The 20,045-nt window shown below is 55.4% G+C and overlaps 1 protein-coding gene and 1 long non-coding RNA gene across 2 annotated transcripts; one reads left to right on the top strand and one right to left on the bottom strand.

The window, feature by feature from the left end:
- Positions 1 to 155: 155 nt before the first annotated feature.
- On the bottom strand, positions 156 to 17,987 carry LOC143659016 (uncharacterized). The gene is made up of 3 exons (XR_013163405.1): positions 17,601 to 17,987; positions 684 to 790; positions 156 to 475 (listed from the first exon to the last, which is right to left on the bottom strand). It is a non-coding gene; the product is annotated as an uncharacterized LOC143659016 (long non-coding RNA).
- Positions 4,780 to 15,111, top strand: BCAM (basal cell adhesion molecule (Lutheran blood group)). Its single transcript, XM_077131495.1, has 15 exons — positions 4,780 to 4,895; positions 6,444 to 6,565; positions 8,283 to 8,511; positions 8,604 to 8,674; positions 8,917 to 9,013; positions 9,110 to 9,292; positions 9,697 to 9,833; positions 10,196 to 10,352; positions 12,692 to 12,807; positions 12,907 to 13,048; positions 13,220 to 13,356; positions 13,483 to 13,627; positions 13,726 to 13,870; positions 14,485 to 14,602; positions 14,686 to 15,111. The coding sequence occupies exons 1-15, from the start codon at positions 4,811 to 4,813 to the stop codon at positions 14,689 to 14,691; spliced, it is 1,890 nt and encodes a 629-aa protein (XP_076987610.1). The 5' UTR covers positions 4,780 to 4,810; the 3' UTR covers positions 14,692 to 15,111.
- Positions 17,988 to 20,045: the final 2,058 nt, after the last annotated feature.

Raw genomic sequence — 20,045 nt, 5'->3', positions numbered from 1 at the left:
AGAGCATTCCCACGTGGCCTCCGCATTTGCTAGTTTGGGTTTCCCCTATGACATGGTGGCCTCAGACGGTCACACTGCCCAAATGGTGGCTGCAGTGCTCAAGCACAGGATTCCAGGGAAAGAGGCAAAAGCTTCATGGTCTTCTTTTTGCATTTTTAGAAAAAATTTTATTGCGATAACATATATGCAGCATAATATTGGCCATCTGAGCCACTTCCGGGTATACAGCTCGGTGGTGGCAATCTCATTCATGATGTTGAGGTACCATCGCCACCATCCGTTACCAATACTTGTCCTTCGCCCCAGAGACTCGGTCCCTGTGGAACATCATGCACGGCCTCTTCTGACCCGATCCTGGAAGTCGTGCACTGTCAATTTTGCCACCTTCTGTTGTTTCCACGCAAGTCACAAAGCTGCAGAGTGAAGAGGAGAGGGGCACAGAACCCACCTCTCCATAGAAAGAGTGTTGAGGAGCCTGTGGGATGAGAGGTATTGGTGGAGCCATCCCTGAAAAATGCAAACTGCCCCAGCTGCCGTGGCTGAAATGAATTCAAATCTCTTATTCTGACATCACCTCTTCAGAGAATAACCTCCCGGTATAAAGAAAAGCTCCCTGATTCTTTTGCATTATGAGCGCCTGATTCAAAAGTATGGCAGGATTTGCCAAGCTTAGATCACCTTACCTCCAAAGTGAGGCAAGAAAGCAAATATCTGTCCTTGGCTTCAACAAAAGGGCATCAGGCTTTCATTCAGTGGAGATTTCTCTGAATGTGGGAAGAGGCTGCAAATCCTGGGAAATGGCCCCAGAAGGAACTCATTATAGTCCATCCCCTTTGCATGTCAACGTCAGTATGCAACATTCATCTTCTCTTTATGTATCCCCCCTCCAAAGGTTCTTATCTAAACTCTCCTTGCACCAGTAACTGTCATTGTACAACCAAGATGCATTCATACCCTTGTCCCCAAACAATAAAAAATTCCAACGGTTCCATTAAACATCCAAATCTGGCATTATTGAGGAATGATATCCACTCCCCTTCCAAAGGTGACATGATCCCTATATTCTGCAAGCTGGGAACTAATTTTTTTTTTTCTAATGTTTAATGTAGAAACATATATGTGGCATGGCATTTGCCATCTGAGCCACTTTCAAGTATATAATTCAGTGAGGTTAATTGCAGTTGGCACATTGCGCCTCTATCACCACCACCCATGAAACTCTCTCTAGCACCCCAAACCAAGAAATTCTGTACCCATTAAACTTTAACTCCCCCACCCCCCACCCCCAGATAACTCATGGTCTTCTTTCTGTCTCTGTGAATTTACATTTCATATCAGTGAGACCTATCTTCAGGACTCCTCCATGCGGTTGTGGGTATCAAAAAGTGAAAGTTTATCAACAAAACAGAAAATGACAAGTGCTGGAGAGGATGTGGAGAAAGAGGCACACTTATCCACCGTTGGTGGGAATGTCAAATGGTGCAACCACTGTGGAAGGCAGTTTGGCGGTTCCTCAAAAAGCTGAATATAGAATTGCCATACGACCCAGCAATACCATTGCTAGGTATCTACTCAAAGGACTTAAGGGCAAAGACACAAACGGACATTTGCACACCAATGTTTATAGCAGCGTTATTTACAATTGCAAAGAGATGGAAACAGCCAAAATGTCCATCAACAGAAGAATGGCTAAATAAACTGTGGTATATACATATGATGGAATATTATGCAGCTGTAAGACAAGATAAACTTATGAAGCATGTAATAACATGGATGGACCTAGAGAATATTATGCTGAGTGAGTCCAGCCAAAAACTAAAGGACAAATACTGTATGGTCCCACTGATGTGAACGGACATTTGAGAATAAACTTGAAATATGTCATTGGTAACAGAGTCCAGCAGGAGTTAGAAACAGGGTAAGATAATGGGTAATTGGAGCGGAAGGGATACAGACTGTGCAACAGGACTAGATACAAAAACTCAAAAATGGGCAGCACAATAATACCTAATTGTAAAGTAATCATGTTAAAACACTGAATGAAGCTGCATCTGAGCTATAGGGTTTTTTTGTTGTTGTTTTTTACTATTATTACTACTTTTATTTCTTTTCTCTATATTAACATTTTATATCTTTTTCTGTTGTGTTGCTAGTTCCTCTAAACCGATGCAAATGTACTAAGAAACAATGATCATGCATCTATGTGATGATGTTAAGAATTACTGAGTGCATATGTAGAACAGTATGATTTCTAAATGTTGTGTTAATTTCTTTTTTTCTTTTTTTTCTTTCTTTCCGTTAATAAAAAATAAAAAATTAAAAAAAAATCCCATTAAAAAAAAAAGTGAAAGTTAACTGTTACCCGTTGTATGTAAAATAATGGGATAAAAGTAGAGAAAAGATAAGGCTTTCTAATTAAAATACGTGTGTATAGATACATGACACAGCAAGGATGGAACTGGCAAATTAATTCATTCATTCCACAAATATTGACTCAGCTCCTCCCTACACCAAGCACTGTTTTAGGCACAGGTGATGAAAACAAAATTCCTGCAAGGATCTGAAGCACGTGAGTGAGGGAAGGAGAGGAATGTCCCAGCAGAGGAAGCAGCAAATGCAACGGCCCTGAGGCTGGAACATACCCAGCACATCTGTGCAACAGGACGGTTGCAAAGTGCAGCATCAGGTGAATGAACAAGGGGGAGAGGGTGGGAGATGAAGTAAGGCTGAATTTCAAAGGAATTTGTAAGACATGGAGCGAGCTTTAGCTTTTAATCTAATGGGAGCCATAAGAGGTTTCTGAGCATAAGAGTGATGTGATCTGACTCATATTTTAACGGGATCCCTTTGGCTGTTTGGTAGAGCATAAATTGTAGGGAGCAAATGCAGATGATGTCATGGGGCTCGTTTCTGCAAGCCTGCCAGGGGCTGCAGCTGGTGTTTATGGCTTCCCTCCACACATCCCTTTCTCTCTTCTAGAACCCCAGCTGCTTGGGTTCTTGAGGAGGGTGGACGGCGATGCTGAAGAAAAGGTGCTGACCCGTGTCCAGCCACGAGCAGATGCACAAGCCTGGGACGGCAGAGCTAGGAGTGGATGTTTGGGGTTGGAGCATGTGAGCTTGTCAGAGAGCGCTAGGGGGCTGCCTGGGAGTGCGCCTGAATTTGCCCTGGAGTGGTTTGTGTGGTGTGTCTTGTGATGAGCCAATCAGGGTGGAGTTTGCACTTGAGTTCCTGTGCTCTTGAGTTTGAGCCCCCCCCCCCACCATCCCGCACCTTCTAGGTGCCTGGCCCTGTGCTGGATGGTGCTGGGGACACAGCCGTGACCAAAACATCCCCCGGCTCCGTCCTTAGGGAGTGATGATACGGAGTGGACACGACTGGGATGAGGGAGACAAAAGGTCTGGGGTTGCCCAGAGGGATCAAGTAGGGCTTCTTGGAGGAGGAAGTTAATACTGAACGGTCACCTTTCCCAGGATAACAGTTGTTCATCTGTGTGGCCAATAGGTGAAGTGGCCTTGACCAGGCTACTCTGTGTTTTATGGGGACAAGCCCAGGTTCCAATGACTCACAGTCTGATCAGAGGCCTAAGAACCTCTCCCAGTATGACCAGCGGTCCCCATTCTGACCTGCACCCCAGGCTAGTTTCTCCCAGATGACCAATGTCACCACACTCCCCCTCCTCCTGCAGCCAACAGTCTGGGGGATTTTGTCCCAGTCCAACCCACTTGTGAGGAGCTTCTGGCAGTCTGACCTGTGATCCTCCGGCTGACCTGACTTGTGCCCCCCCCCCACACACACATCGAGTAATTCACACCATGAACAATGGTGAGGCTCTTTCCCCCTCCCCAGGTGCCCTTGCCTCCTCCCCTCCCCCACTCACCTGCTCCTGCTAGCCTGATTCTCCTCCCCTCCCCCTAAGGCTGAGAAGGTAGGAAGGGGAGAGAGAGAGGGAGAAAGGGGGGTGGCATTCTTGGGATTCCCTAGAGGGGGGGTGGCGGGGGTGGGGGGAAGGGCCTCACAGGGGACAGCAAGAGTAAGAGCACCCCGCCGCCTTCCGGCGCCCTCCCCCAACACCATTTCCACTGAGGACTGGGCCGAACAGGGATTGGAAAACCATTAGCTATAACAGGTTGACCTGGTCAGTTCCAGGTCACTGGTCACAGAGAAGACAGGCCCAGAGCCTTGATCACACACGACAGGGCCTCATGGGACATACTGGGCAAAGCCATCCCAGGCCACCGGTCATGGTGGGAGTTACAGGGCAAACTGGGAAAGTCTAATTTAGGCTGGGAAAGCCTAACTGATGAGATGGTTCTGTGGAGGCTGCCATGGGCTGTAGGTCAGTCTGGGGGCCACTGTTCACACCTGGAGAGCCCAGGGCAGCCCACTGGTTGTACTAGGATCTGCTGGTTCAAATGGATGGGGCCAGTCCAGGCCACTGGCCATAGTGGGAACATGTTCCCAAGGCCCCAGGTCAGACTGAGGGTGGAGAGGGTCGGGGATTGCCATCACTGGGTGAGGTCCCAGCCCAGGGCACTGGCTGGACTGGTCGGTCAGGACCCCCCTTCCCCCCCCACCTCCGCCTAAGCCGAGAGCCGGGGCTCGGGGGTGGAGGCAGCCCCCCGCGGCGGCCGGGGCTGGGAGGTCCAGCTCTGGGCAGTGGGAGGTCCTGGCCCCGCGCCCGGACGAGGCGGGACGAGGGGGGCCGGGAGGGCGGGGCGGGGCGGGGCACCGGGGGGCGGGGCCTCCTCTCTCCCCAGCCCCGCCGCGCGCCGAGCCGCAGCCCTGGTCAGTCGCCGCCGCCGCGAACATGGAACCCCCGGGCGCGCGGGCCGGGGCGTGCGGAGCCCCGCGGCTGCTGCTGCTGCTCGCGCTCCTGCTCGGGGCGCGCCCAGGTAGGGCTCGGGCTGAAAACGGGACAGGACTTGGGGGGCGTCTCTCCCCACTCAGACCCTGGAATATGGGCCCCCAGCCCTTTCCTCCCTCAGACCCAGGAGGCCGGGACTCCAGCCACCTCTTCCCCAGGTGACAGAAAACCCAAACTCAGGGCTCTTCCCCATCCCCCCTACCCCCACTACCAAAGGCTCTCAAGTTTTGAGGGGGCCAGTGATCCCTCAGAGACATTTGAGCAAGTCAAAGACATTGGGGGTTTCCCCAAACTGGATTCAGAGTCCGGACTCTAAGCCGCCTCTCCCAGGGCCAGGGCTGGGGCCCTGGTTTGGGCAGTGGCAGCTTCCTACTGACAGTGCCCCTTTCCTGGGGCCCCAGACAGATCCGCACACCTGCGTGGTGGGGTGGGGGTGGGGGGCGGAGGAGGCCCCTGGGGCTGGGGATGGAAGCACGGAGAGACCAGAGAGCCTGGCCGCCCGCCCCCGCCGCAGGGACAGGCGGGGGCCAGAGATGGGTGCCTGGGAATCAGGTCCCAGCAGAAGCCTGGCAAATAGTGGGTCCCTGGGGGCTGGGTTGGGCCAGGCTGGGCGGGAAGGAGAAGAGAGGTTTTGAGAACTGAGAACTGATGCCAGGATGCCAGCCCAGGGGATGAGAGAGCATGGTTTCCTGACAAGATCACCTCATTCGGCCAGGATCCTTGGACCCAGGAATCCAGGGCCACTTCCCCAACTCCCCCAGGACTAAGGAGTCCCGGCTGCAGCCCTCTCCTCCCTCAGACCCAGCCCCTCTCTCCACTTCCATCTCTCATCTCTGTGTCCCTGAGCCTCAGACCCTTTGGTGTTCCTCGCTGTCTCTCCCTTTCCTTGCTGAGCTGAGGGCGCCTCCCCTTGGCTGCACAGGGGCCTGGCACTTCTAACCAGTATCCTGGGGTAAAATTGTGCTTTCCCTCACCTTTCCCACTGGACCAAATGTCCCTCGAGGGTCGGGCCCGGCTGGCTCACCCGTTTGCCTCCAGCACCCTGGGCAGGGCTTGGCACCACCATGTGGGGAAAATGTCTCTCTCCATAGGGTCTCTACCTCTGCGTGTCTCTCCATCTGGGTACCAGCCTCTTCTCTACTTTGGCACCCCCGTCGGTTTCCCACACACAGTCTCTGGGCCTCTGTCTCAGCCCGTCCCTCTCAGTCCCCATTTCCCTCCCCAGGAGTGGGGGGCCGGGGTGTGGGCTGCGTCAGGTCTGGAGCTGAGGCGGGCTGGGTGTGTGGGAGCCGTGAGGGGGGACAGGGCTGGGCAGGTCTCAGGAATGTGGGAGGGACAGGCTGGCTCAGACCTGCCCAGCCTGGCGCCAGAGCCCCCTACCCGCCTCTTGGGGGCCCCTGTGTCTCCTTGACAGAGCAGAGAAGGGGGTAAGGTGAGTCACCTCAAAACAAGGTGGTGTTGAGGCCCAGGATCCTGGGTCTGAGGGAGGAGGGGGCTGGGGCCGCAGGAGGAGGGACACTGTCTGGAGGGCTCTCCCTGGTAGCAGTGAGTGTCAGCCTGACCACTGTCCCTGCAGATGCCCAGGCCGAGGTGCACATCTCTGTGCCTCCCCTGATGGAGGTGATGCGAGGGGAATCCGTGACCCTGGACTGCACCGTCTTGGGGGCCCACGGCCCTTTCATGCTGGATTGGTTCCTGGTGAGTGCTGCCAGTTGGCAGTCTGGGCCCGGTGGGACTGGCAGATGTGACCTCCTCAGAACCCGAAGAACCCTTAGCTAACTGCCAAGCTGCATCCCCATTTCCCAGATTGGGAAGTTGGGGTCCAGCCAGGGGGAAGGAGTCTCTCCCAGGTCTCCAGGTGTCTGAGCATGGGTGAGACTTAGAACGAAGTCCTCCTTCTGAGTACTGGCTCTTGAGACAGGGAGAGAGCATTCAGAGCCAAAGACACCAAGAAAGGGAGAGAGATGGGGCAGCATGAATGAGAAGGAGGTAAAATGAGTGGCAAGGCACGAGGCGAGACAGAAAGAAAGAGGCATGGGAACAGAATAGAAGAAGAAAGAGGAAGAGGGAGAGAGCAGAAAGAGAAGAGAGGGAAGCTGGGGTGGGAGGGAAGGTAGAAAGGACCAGAGGGACCAGAGAGAGAGATAAGGGGAAGACAGATAAGCCATGCAGAAGCAGAAAGAATGGGCCCTGGAGCAAGTCCCAGGAGATAGAGGAGGCTCAGGCCAGGATGCTGAGCTGAGGCCCTCCCTGCCTTCTTTTTTTTTTTTTTAGCATTTTCTTCTTTTTTTGTAAAATACAACATATATACAAAGCAAAGAAGGGAAAAAATAATAATAATAATTTTCAAAGCACACTTCAGCAAGTAGTTACAGAACAGACCCCAGAGTTGGTCGTGGGCTACCAATCTACCATCTCAGATTTTTCCTTTAGCTTCTACAAAACACTGGAAGCCAGAAGGAATATTAATACAGTGATTCAGCAGCCATACTCATTTGTTAAATCCTATTCTCTCTGTTGTACCTCCTCCTTCGTCTTTGGTCAGTGCCCATTCTGCCTTTTTCATGTGGAGAAGGGGTGTTGACACTAAATGACAGAGATATGTAATTAACTGATAATCTTGGAGAGGCTGGTCCCTCTGGGTTTCAGGATTTATTTAACCTAGGAACCGTCCAGGAATTACAGGTTCCAGGAAAGCAAGCCCAGTACATGAAACCTTTAGAGAGTCTCAGTTCCAGCTATAAGAATTAACCGAAGTCAGTGGTTGGGGTTTAGCAAACCATGGCAATTAGCACTATTCTAACTGAAGCTTGCATGAGAATAGCCTCCAGAATTGCCTCTTGACTGTTATTTCATCTCTCTTGGCCACTGATGCCTTATTTTATTACATTTTTCCCCCTTTCTGGTCCAGAAGGTGTTGTTGATCCCATGGTGTCAGGGCCAAACTCATCCCTGGGAGTCATACCCCACGTTGTCAGGGAGATTTTGAATGTCAGGTCCCATGTAGAGAAGAGGGTAATGATTTCCTTGCAGAGCTGGGCTTAGAGAGAGAGAGGCCACATCGGAGCAACAAAAGAGATTTCCTGGAAGCAACTCTTAGGCCTCGTTATAGGTAGTCTTAGGTTCTCCTCTACTGAAATAAGCTTCATAAAGGCAATCCTCAAAATTGAAGACTTGGCCTATTTTCTTGGGAGTCCCCAGTGGTTGAGAGGGTACCTGGGGTTTCCCGGACGGAAAAGTTTAATAGTTCCATATCTTTATTTTCTCCTTTGGACCCTCAGAGACTCTGCCAATACTTTTTAATTACCAGCCCACCATAGTCTGAGATGTGTCCTGGTGTTACATTAAGCTATAGAGAATTGCAGGCCCCGTTGCCATTCTGGACTCCAGGAGTGTCCTCCCTGCCCTCTCACAGATAGACCGCTCTGGGGCCCGTCGCCCTCTGGCCTCAACCGAGCTGCAGGGCTCCGAGCTTCTGGGATCGGTGCTCAAATCCCAGGGCCGCAGCCCCCCATACCAGGTGGACACCCAGGGGCGCCTGGTGCTGGCTGAGGCCCAGGTGGGCGACGAGCGTGACTACTTGTGCGTGGTGCAGGCTGGGGCAGCGGGCACTGCGGAGGCCACCACACAGCTCCGAGTGTATGGTGAGCGCCCAAGGGCAAACCCGGTGTGGGGCAGGGGCGTGCAGTTCAGAACCCAGGGAAGGGACTTCTGACACTGGCACCCTTCCCGACAGCAAAACCAGAGACCACCGAGGTCATCCCCAATAAAGGGACGCTGTCTGTGATAGAAGACTTTGCCCAGGAGGTACCTTGGGGGTGGACCTTGATGCCAGGATTCTACGGGCGAGTCCTGAACTCCTGGGTCCGAGGGAAGAGGGGGCTGGGGGCCGAGACTCCTCAGTCTGAGCGGGGAGAGGCTGGAGGTTCCAAGTTCTCAGTGCTGGGGATACTAGGGGCTAGGGGCCTGGACACCTGGATCAGGGAAGAGGGCTCTGGGGACCCAGACTTCAGGCTCAGAGGCCAAGGCCACGCCTGTACCCACCTCAGATTGCTACCTGCACCAGCCGGAATGGGAACCCGGCCCCCGAGATCACGTGGTATCGCAATGGGCAGCGCCTAGCGGTGCCCCCAGAGATGAACAAGGGTGAGTGTGGGATCCCGGGTGGGCGCATGGGGGCGGGGGCGGTGGCAGGGGGCCGGCTGACGGCGCCCCCTCCCCACCCCATGTTCCCCTCCCCAGAAGGCTACGTGACCATCCGTACGGTCCGGGAGGCCTCGGGCCTGCAGTCTCTGACCAGCATCCTCTACCTGCGGCTGCGCAAAACCGACCGGGACGCCAGCTTCCATTGCGCCGCCCAGTACAGGCTGCCCGACGGCCACCTCGGCCGCCTGGACGGTCCTGCCTTCCACCTCACCCTGCACTGTGAGTCCTCCTGGGCCCTGACCTCCGACTCCACATCTGGCCTGGCCCTCCAAGTCATCCCGGGACTTCACACTCCCCTCTGGGCCTTCCCGCGGAATGTTCGCTGATGCTGACCTCTGACCTCTGACCCTCACCCTGTGCCCCTCCAAGTTTTATGACAGAAGGCTGTGCTCTGCCCTCTCAGCACTCACTTCACACTGACCTGTCACCCACACTGACCTCCAACCCTTGACCTGTACCCTCAGCTCTTCCCAAACCATTACCACTGGTCCCTGGTCTCAAGATTTCACCTTGAAAAATCTGACCTCTCACCTTTGACCATCCCCAGCCCTCTCCCTGAACCCAGGCCTGCCTTTCCTCGTTGCCCTATCCCCTGACCCTGTTTCCTCTGCCGTTGCCCTCAGATCCCACGGAGCACGTGGAGTTCTGGGTGGGCAGCCCGTCCACCACGGACGGCTGGGTACGCGAGGGCGACTCTGTGCAGCTGCTTTGCCGGGGGGATGGCAGCCCCAGCCCGGAGTACACATTCTTCCGCTTTCAGGTGACCCACCCCACCGTCCCTGGGGAACCTCCAGCCCCTGGCCTCTGTGACGTGCCCACGGCGCCGGCTTCCAGCGCCTGATCTGGGGGGCCCCTCGGCTTAGCACGGCACCTGCCCGGCCCCATCCACCGGCTAACAGGACCTCTGACCTCTGATTTGAGAGAGTCCTGCTTTTAGCAGGATACCTGACTTGGGCCACCTTTGACCTGGCAGGACTCTTGATCCCTTCTGTGAGTGGGCACTGACCTAGTCTGTAACTGACCTAGTGACCCTTGACCTCCCAAGACACATGCCTGGGCCCGGGGTAGCCCCTGACCCCACCAGACCGGGGTCTCCCCTGAACCTCACCCCCGGCCCCCTAGGACCAGCAGGAGACGGTGCTGAACACAAACCTGGATGGGAACCTGACCCTGGAGGGGGTGCAGCGGGGCCAGAGCGGCACCTACGGCTGCAGGGTGGAGGACTATGACGCCGCTGAGGACGCCGAGCTGTCCCAGACGCGAGAGCTGCGTGTGGCCTGTGAGGGACCTGGGCAAGCACGGAGCGAATGGGAGAAGATGTTCCCTGCCCCCCAACCCCCAGCCTGCCCATCATCCTGCCCCGGTCCAAGGGCCGCTTCTCCTCTAGGATCTCTGTCCCTGCCTCACCCCCTCCCATTCATTTCAGTCAAGGCAGCCAGGGGGCTCTTTTTAAAACCTGACCTCCCCCCCATCTCCACATAGAGCCTGCCATGGCTCCCCAGCACCCTCAGGAGGAAGCCCAGGTGTCTCACCATGGTCTCCAAGGCCCTCCAGGGACCTCCCTGCCCATTTGGCCAGTTTCCCCTTCAGCTGACCCTTCTTGCCAGTCAAGGCCATCTCCTCATCACACTCCAAGCTCTCCACTTCATTCCCACCCTATCCCCTCTCCCATCTATTTCCTGCCAATCCTTTGAATCCCAATCTTCTAAGATATCTTTTCAGTCCACTTGCACCCGAACCCTGTGCAAGGGGCTGGGACGCCTACCATACATACCCCTTCCTGGAACCAGCTCCTGCACCAGATGTTGGGTCACATCTGTGAACAAGATAGCCCAGTCCCCACCTTCCCAGAGCCCCCACTCTAGTAGGGGAGACAGATAGCAAATGCTGAAGAAGACACTTTCAATAGCAATAAGGGCATCTGCTGGGAAATGCAGGGTGATGGAATAGAGGGGCTGGTGGCACGAGGGTGGAAGTTATTTTAGATGCAGCATGTTGCAGGCTGTGCCCCTCCCCAGGATGCAGATTCTGATTTGGAGACTTGCAGGTAGACTGTTTATTGGGGAGTAACTTGGGATCGACATTTATAGTGGGGATGGGGTGAAGGAAACAGGATTGGGCAGAGGAAGAAGCAGGGATGCAATCCCAGCTCAAGCAGGCCTCAGTCGGCCCCACAGGGCACTTAGAGTCTGAGATGGCCCCAGTGAGGGCAAAGTGGCGGGACTTTGTACACATTGAGTGTAATATGTATGCACATTATATACACATTGGGCTGCCCTGGAAAGGGGGTGTGGCCTCGGGCCAGGAACTCTGCAGCTGGGGCAGTTCCCAGAAAGGCCGACAGCTGAAGGCTGGCAGCTGACTGCCTTCTCAGCAGCTGGGGGAATAAATCCTTCAGTCCTGGGTGTCCACAACAGGAGGTCAGGGAGGCGGCCTTTCTGAGAAGGAGGGACATTTGAGCGTGGAACCAAAGAACAGAATCAGAAACACGCAGAGCTGGAAGAGCAGTCCAGGCAGAGGGAGCAGCAGGTGCAAAGGCCCTGAGGCAGGTGTGCCACTTTGGCACACTTGTGAAAAACAGCAAGAGAACAGGGTGGCTGGAACTCAGTGGGCAAGGAGGAGGGTGGGAGGTGAGGTCAAAGAAGTAGCAGGGGCCAGGCCAGGCTGGGTCTTAGAAGATGTATCATGGAATTTAGCCTTGAAACTGAGGGCACTGGGGACCAACTGCAGGATTTTTTTTTTTTTTTAAATTTTTTTTTGGTTTAAAGAAATGCTTTATTTACTACATCCTAAGAATGTAAATGGAGCAATATCTAAATAAATTTAAAAGCTTTTCAAATAACAATGCAGCTAAAAATAACTAAACTATTAGCATGTTGAAAACAGGCAACTCAAAACTTTTTTTTTTTTTAACATTTATATAGTTTGTTCTTAACCCTAAAAAAAAAGTTCACATTTCAAGTTATAAATTTACCTCAGTAGTGTACATGAAATGGTTTTGAAACAGGAATAGACAACTCCCTGACTTAACTGGCTATGTCACCAACATTTGCTTTTTAAGGTAGTTTGGGAGTTGACATGTTAAGACATCTTTTTTTTTCCCCATTTTTCTCTTTTGCAAATAATCCACTTCAGGATTTTAAGCAGAGGGGAGGGCTGACTGGCATGCATTTTGAATAGATTCCTCTGGCTGTTGAATGGAAGGAGGACATGAGAGGACAAGGTGGCAGCAGGGAGTCTGGTCTGGGCAGCCCCAGTATCAGAGGTGGAGAGAAGTGGGAGGAAGCACTTTAGAGGCAGAGAAGAGGCAGAGGCAAGAGTTTAAGCTTGAGCACCAGGGAGAGTCGTAGGGCTGAGAGACCAATGCCTCCCACCCCCATCTGCCTTTGGGTTTATCCACTACCCTTGCACTCAGCTGTCAGTGCTGGAGAAAGTGCCAGAGATGGAGATGTAATTTGTAGCTAGACTCTAGGTTTTGGCTTGCAGGCTGGGATGGGAAAGAGATTGTCCGGAGGTATCTGTTTACGTTGCTCCCCCCACAGCCCTGGAGAGCCCCTAGCCCTGGGGGGGCGGGGTGGATTGGTTGCTGAGGATGGTGACAGCCTCTTACCCCGGCAGACCTGGACCCCCTGACGCTCAGTGCTGAGGAGGAGCTATACCTGAACTTGGGCAGCAGTGCAGCCGTGAACTGCTCCGTGCAAGGCCTGCCCACCCCCACCCTGCACTGGACCAAGGTGAGAAGGAGAGGAGACCCCGCCCTCCTCCCTGCTGCCCACCCCAGATGCCTCACGGCTGTGGCCTTCCTGTACCCCCTACCCCTGCCCTCCCCTCAGGATTCTGCGCCTCTGGGGAACGGCCCCACGCTCTCGCTCAGCTCCATCACCTTCGATGCCGCGGGCACCTACATATGTGAGGCCTCCATGCCCACGGTGCCCCTCCTCAGCCGCACACAGAGCTTCAAGCTGCTGGTCCAAGGTTTGGGGGCGGCAGGGGGTGGGGTCTGGGTGGGGGCCATGGTGGGGGGTGGGGGGAGAAAAGGGCGAGCTCGCAGCCGGGCCCTCTGTCTTCCACTCTGTCCCCTCCTTTCTCTCTCATCTTCCTCCGTCCCCTTCCCCTGCCCCTCTCACTCCACTCCCCCCACCCCAGGATTGCCAGAGTTAAGGGCAGAGGCCACCCAGCCCCAGACCGAGGGTGGCTGGATGGAAGGAGATGAAGTCAAGCTGGTCTGTTCTGCCCGCGGCTACCCAGAGCCCAAACTGCACTGGAGCCAAGTGGGCGGCAGTGTAAGCGCCCCTCGTCTCCACCCTGAACCCTGCAGAACCCAGGCCCCTCCCCCAAGTCCCTCGGGGACAGGCATGTGCCCCCGCCCCTCACCCTCTGCCCTCCCGACCTGACCTGAGCCTCCACAGGCCACACAGCCAGCGCCTGGGGGGCAGGGCTGGGTGAGCAGCTCCCTGAGCCTGAAGGTGACTGGTGCCCTGAGCCGTGATGGCGTCTCCTGCGAGGCCTCCAACCCCCACGGGAACACCCGGCACGTCTTCCACTTCGGCACTGGTGGGTGACGCCGTGGTGGGAGATGAGCCGGGCACAGGGGGTGGCAGATGGAGGCCGGCGAACTGACCCGCCCCCCTCCCTCCGTCCTGTCCCTGCAGTGGCCCGCCAGACTGCCCAGGCCGGAGTAGCCGTCCTGGCTGTGGCCGTGAGCGTGGGCCTCCTGCTGCTCGTCGTGGCCGCCTTCTACTGCATGAGACGCAAGGGGCGCCCCGGCTGCTGCCGGCGAGGGGAGAAGGGGGCTCCGTGAGTTACCAGCCTCTGAGTTGGGCTGGCGAGCCCCACCCCAGCCCTAGCTCCACCCCGGATCTCGTCTCGTCCTCAGTCTCAACCCCAAACCCAACCCGTCACTGACCTCAACCCCCAACCTAACCCAACCCCAAAGCTGACTCACAGCCACCTCCAACCCCACCCCCACCTACCACAACCCCAGACCCAACCCGTATGCTTCCCAACTCCTTCCCCAAACTCATATTCAGCCCCTTCATTCCCAGTTCCCAACTCCAACCCCATCCCACCCACCCTCCCAACCCCAACTTCTTCCCCAACCCCAATCTAAAACCCGACCCATAACCAGATTCAATCCCATCCCCACACCCTCCTCCAACCCCAATCTCATCCCCATTCCCAACTCCAAACTCAACCCATAACCATCCCAAGCCCCTTCCTAAACCCCCACCCACCCACGTGACCCTCTCCAACCCAAACCAACCCCTTCAACCCCAGTCCCACGCGTCTCCATCCCAGGCCTTCATCCCCAAGTCCCCCCTCACCCAGCACGAGCCCCGCCCCACTCCCCATCCCCACTCCCTTTCCCAGCCATGACCCACTCTGATGTGTTGCCCCTCCCCACCCCCTAGGCCAGCTGGGGAGCCAGAGCTAAGCCACTCAGGGTCTGAGCGGCCAGAGCAGACTGGCCTTCTCATGGGAGGTGCCTCTGGAGGAACCAGGGCTGGCGGCGGGGCCTACGGAGATGAGGTGGGTGAGGGTGTGGGAACCTGCCAGGCGGGCAGTGGAGTGGCCTCTGTGGGCACAGGCTGACCCTCTCCATCTCCTCCTAGTGCTGAGCCCGAGGACCTCCCTGAGATGGTCACTGGACCCGGAGTCGTGGGCATCAGAGAGCACCAGCCCTGCTCCTGCCTGGGCCCGCTGGCCTTCCCCTCCCCTTGCAGGCCCTCCCTTCCTTCCTCCACAGGCTGAGCTGGGCGGGGATGACAGCAGTGGCCTGGGAGGGGGGGAACGGGGGGGGGGGGGCGGAGGGGGGGGAGGGTGACTCTCCCAGGCCCCAGAATAGATCCTGGAGCCCAGCCCAGCGCCTGGCCTGGGACCGGGCTCTGAGGGTCCGGCCGGCCGGGGCTATTTTTACCTCCCGCCTCCCCCGCTGGTCCCCCCACCTGATGCCCTGCTGCGTAGTCTGACACTGGATCCCCGCCCCTAAGCCATCCTCCATGGACACTGGAGACTGGAATAAATGCTGTCTAGTCACATCCACACCCTCCTGCGGCCAGAACAGGAATGGGAAGGGGAAGAGGGGGGTGCAGGTGGTGCTCCCCTCCCGGCTGCCCCCTCCCCCGGCCCCCACCCTTGCAAGACTGATGTCATGGAGAAAGGAATGGGAGAGAGTACAGGGTGACTCAGCTGGCCAGGAGGTGACAGAGAAGAACGTCAGGGGTCTAGAGGCTTTGCCCAAAAGAATAGTCCCTCCTTGGGGGGTGGGCTGCTCCAGGCTCTCTTACCAGAGCCCCAGAGGGAATTGATGCTGGAAGAGGAAAAGCTGTAGAGTGGATGGAATTAGGCCTGGGGCCTTCTGCAGCTAAGGCACTCCCTAAGGAAGGAGGGGTGGCCCGGGAGGAGCCCCTTTGGAGGGGCCTGAGGCAGAGAGAGGAGCGACAGAGAGTGAGGCCAGATAGAAAACTGACCAGGGCAGAGGAAGAGGGATTTGAGATAAGGATGGGAAGAGACATGGGGGAAAGCGAGAAGGATGGGCCAGGGAAGCTGAGACAGAAAGAGATTTGCAGGGAGAGAGAGACGGAAACATTCAGGGAGAAAGGCCAATCGACAAATAGAGACAAAGACAGAAACAGAGAACTGGGATTCAGGGAGATAATTACAATCACAGAGGGAGAGGAAAATGTGAAAGCTCAGAAGGGGGTAGGGCTGTGTGACCTTGGCCAAGGGACCTCAACTCCCTGAGCCTTTGGTTCTTGCCCTTCAAGTGGAGATAAATGACCCTCTGGCCTAGAGGGAGCTGGCATGGGGAGTACTTGGGGTGTTGCTGGGGAGCCTCCTGGCCCACCCCCAAGCAGATGGCCTGAGTCTTACAGCAGGAGAGCTCCCAGGCCAAGTGAGGGTACTCCCATTGCGTGGGTGTTATTGAGTCCATTTAAAATAAACGGCCAGGGTGGTGCAATGGTGGCTCAGTGGCAGAATTCTCGCGTGCCATGCTGGAGACCCGGGTTCGATTCCCGGACCCTGCCCATGTCAAAAAATAAACGGCCAATAGCGAAGCAAGAGAAAAAAGGTGGAGCGGGTTGAAACACTTAAATCAAGGTGCAAATGCGAGAAGGGCCGTGATCCCTGAGTTCTGGGATATGCAAGTTCAGCTGTCCTGCCTCTTGCTTCTCTGCCTCCCCACGGATGGTGTGGTTTTGAATTCCAAGGTGGAGGGTGAGCAAGTGCACCTGGTTGGCAACCTGCCCAGTAGCCATGGCTTTTACTTTTATGCCTTGAATACAGGACTCAGAGCAGAGTCGGTGTCACCCATGGGGACAGGCAAGGACTCTAAACTGGCATAGATATATGGAGCTAACTAGGTCCACCCATCTCTCCCATTTATATTCAGCCCCCATTCTTAATAGGTCTAACAGGTCTCATGAGATGCTTCCCTGGAATCCAACCTTAGTCTTGTCTGTCGCCTTATGTGAATGGTTCTCTTGTTCTCTAAATAGCAGAAAACAATATTCTTTTTTAAAAATTGGCAAATGCAGCTATAGGTGGTTGGGAGAATGTTATGGGATAATCCGTGGACAGTGCCCAAAACCACGCCTGGCACTACAGAGTAAATGTTCAGGGCACATTAATGATTATTATTATCCAAGGAAAAAACTCGAGGGACAGAAAGAGAGGCAGGAAAGGGTCCCTTGGTCCAGGAAAGGGACCCAGGTGGAGAGAGACACCATTCTAAGAGTAGAGGTGGGGAAGATCTGGGGAGACAGAGAGGGTGTAGATAGATGGTTAGGGGGAGGGGAGGAGAGGGACCCCGGGGAAAAGGGGGTTCTCCGCCCAGCACCTGGTCCCCGAGTTAATGAGGGGGAGGTCCCAGCCTGCCTCCCAGAGGGTGCGTGTTGCATAAGGTCCCTCATCTGCCTGGCATCGGAGCCAGTTTGCATACAGATGACAGCCCAGGCCCTTTTAGGCCTTCCCACCTTAGTCAAGGTCCTGAAGGAAAAAGTAGGAGGGAGGTGGGGCAAACCGTAGGATCTGGGACTAAGGGAAATAAAGGCAAATTTGGAGCAAACCGTCCTGGCTTATCACCCTTCTGTGGCTCCACATTGCTCTCTAGTGCGGGAGCCAGGCCTTCGGAGCCTTCTAAGCGCTTGCCCCTGGCACACACCCACTGCGCATTCCCTCAACATCCTCCTGTGCCTGTGTGACTTTGCTATTCCCTTATCAGGAACACCGCATTTCCCCAAGCATGTAACCATGCTTAGCTATCCTGCAAGGCCCAACATATTGAAGAGTTCTGAAAAGGGTTCACCCCCTTTTCCCTGCTGTTGGAACTTTACAGGAATCTGTGCCTCTTTTGGACTCAGATTTTATTAGTGAGGATAGATTTGGTTGCAAGTGACAAAAAAACCCCACTAAGTCTAAAATTGGAGTTGGGGAAAATGGGAATATTATTCCCTCAAATAACCAGGAAGTTCAACGACTCCTTAGCTTCAGGCATAGTTAGATTCAGGGGCTCAAACAGTCTCACCACAAAGCTGTCCTTTTCCATCCCTCAGCAGTACTGTCCTCCATTGCACAGGCAGGGTCTTTGGTCTCAGGTGACACCCACAGCACCAGGTCTCTATCTTGCCAGTTTAGCAACCCCAAAGAAGGTGCCCCTTTCCCGTTAGTTCTAGCAGAAATCTCAGGGCTAATGCTCATTTGTCAGGAATAGGTCCCTGACTGATTGGCCAGACCGGGTTCAGGCTCTCTCTGAACCTTAAGGACTGACAGGGGTGGGATGTCCCCACAGGAAAATTGGAAGTTGCTTCCAGAGGAAGGAAGAGAGGCTGCTGGGAAAATAAAGTTCTTGGCCTCCACTCACCCTCTCAGGAGGTCTTTGACCCTGTAACTCTGCCTCCCAGCAGCTACAGCTCTTGAGTGAAGTGCTGCCTCTGGGACGCTTGATACTGGAAGCTAATTCCCCAGGCCCGAGACACACCCAGTCATTTGTCAACAAACATGGCAGTGTCCAGCCTTCTGTATGTTCCCTCATGCATGTGGCGGAGGGCATGGAAACTTCAGCACTTGCTGTTGGAGCTTCCCTCCAGGGCTCACCCCTGCCCACAGTAAATAGCCAGGACTCCCAGGCCAGGGGAAGGGGGAGCTGCTGGGAGGCCTTCCTGGGAAAAATCTCCTGGGGTGATTCTTTTACTCAAGGGAGAGATGGTATTCGAGCATAGGCCAGGACTTGCAATTGCAAAGCAAATTCGTGGCAAGGCTGGCACTAAAGCCCAGAGGTCCTGGCCAGCCAGCCTGGCTCTGGATTAGGGAGAGGACAGAGAATGCACATTTATTAAGTACCCATTTGTCCAACTGACCTTACCCCAGGCTTGTGCCAAGCCTGAGATACCTGTTATTTAGAGGTCACGAGATAAAAGGCCAAGCACAGACCTTATGGGTTCACATCCCAGCTGGCTAAGTCCTTGCCATGACTTGGGGAAAATCATTTTTCAGTGAAACGAAGATCGTAAGTGTCCCCTTCCTGGGATTCTTGTGAGGGGGTTAACTGAGACAAGTTGTTTCGGACACCGTCAGTTCCTGATCTGCCATTTTATAACTCTATGATTGCGCCAAATCACTTAATCTCTCTGTGCCTTGGTTCCCTGATTACATAGGGTGCTGTGTGGGTGATTTTAGATAGTACTTATAGCACTTAGAGCAGTACTTGGTACATAGTGAGTGCTTAATACATTGATTAATAGCATCATTGCCAAGACTGAAAGTCAGGCAGTGAGCAGCTAGGCCCCTTGAGTCATAGCCCTCCCGGAGAGGAGAGTCCAGGTGTGTGGCCTGGGTGGCCCTCCGCTAGAGAAAGCAACCCCCAAAAGCCTGCCTCCGCCCCCACACCCGGCCCCAGCTGATCGGCTGGCTCCCTCCCCCCAGAGGAACTCTAATGGAGGGCGCCCTCCCCGCCCCCCATTCCAGGCAGCCTTGCCAGCTCCCCAGGCCGCCCAAGGAATGTGAAGAGGTAGATGGGAGTGGGGAGGAGCAGGAGTCGCCAAGGCAAGACAAAGGGGCCGAGTCAGAACGAGACACACAAAGACGCGAGCGACGGCGGGAGGCTAGGGAGATAGGGCAAGTGGGACAAGGACACGGGGAGGGACCGTCCGGGAGCCGAGACCGGACCCCAGGCCAGGCTCAGTCGGCGAAGCGGAGGGGCAATCTGTGCTGCCCCCTAGCGTGCGTCCGCGGTCAGGGGACAGCGCGGCCCCAGGGAGCAAGGGGAAGCGGGCGGGAGGGAGCGCGGGACACCGAGAACAGTTAGGGGCAGGACAGACATCGAAAGAGAGGGCTGCAGAGAGAAGCAAGAGACACAGACACTCACACAGAGACCGAGACGGAGAGATGCGGAAAGAGAGGCACAGGAGAATCAAAGGGATACAAAGAATCACCGGAATCAAGCGACACTAAATAGTGATAGAAAGACAAAGAAAGACCAGAAACACAGCGACCTCGAGGCGTAGGGACTTCTGCGTGGGGACGCAGAGATAGAGAAATCCAGGGACAGAGAGGAAGACACAAAGGGACACTCAGAGACACAGAGAAACCTAGACGGAAACCATGCAGAGACACCCAGAGCCTGAGAGAAGAGGATTAGACCGAGACAAGGGTCTACTGAGAGATGCCGTCTCGCGGCCACGCAGGACGACAACTGGGGACTGCGAGGAGAGGGTCTCGATGTAGGGGCGGGGCTCCAGGGGGCGGGGCTCCAGGGGGCGGGGCTCCAGGGGGCGGGGCTCTGAGAGCCCACGTGCCTCGGGCAGGTACCGGGGCCCAAGCACGCTTAACGCCGATAGCTTAGGGCTGTGGGCGGGGCGGAGACCAGGAGGGGCTGAGCACCAGGAAAGAGAAGGGACCGAAAACCCCGCCCATCGCGGGCGAAGGCGCCGGAATCTCGGGAAGGGGCGTGGCAACCACCCCCGAAGGTGGT

Source organism: Tamandua tetradactyla, chromosome 16 (assembly GCF_023851605.1).
Source record: "Tamandua tetradactyla isolate mTamTet1 chromosome 16, mTamTet1.pri, whole genome shotgun sequence".
Lineage (NCBI taxonomy): Eukaryota > Metazoa > Chordata > Mammalia > Pilosa > Myrmecophagidae > Tamandua > Tamandua tetradactyla.
This window is presented reverse-complemented; position numbering and strand designations above follow the sequence as displayed.

What these genes read in the sequence shown, in the direction of transcription:
- BCAM (XM_077131495.1), top strand. Translation starts at nt 4,811, where the DNA reads ATGGAACCCCCGGGCGCGCGGGCCGGGGCGTGCGGAGCCCCGCGGCTG. An exon ending in TAGAAGACTTTGCCCAGGAG is followed by an intron (nt 8,675 to 8,916) that starts GTACCTTGGGGG and finishes TACCCACCTCAG; the next exon opens with ATTGCTACCTGCACCAGCCG. An exon ending in GCCCCCAGAGATGAACAAGG is followed by an intron (nt 9,014 to 9,109) that starts GTGAGTGTGGGA and finishes TCCCCTCCCCAG; the next exon opens with AAGGCTACGTGACCATCCGT.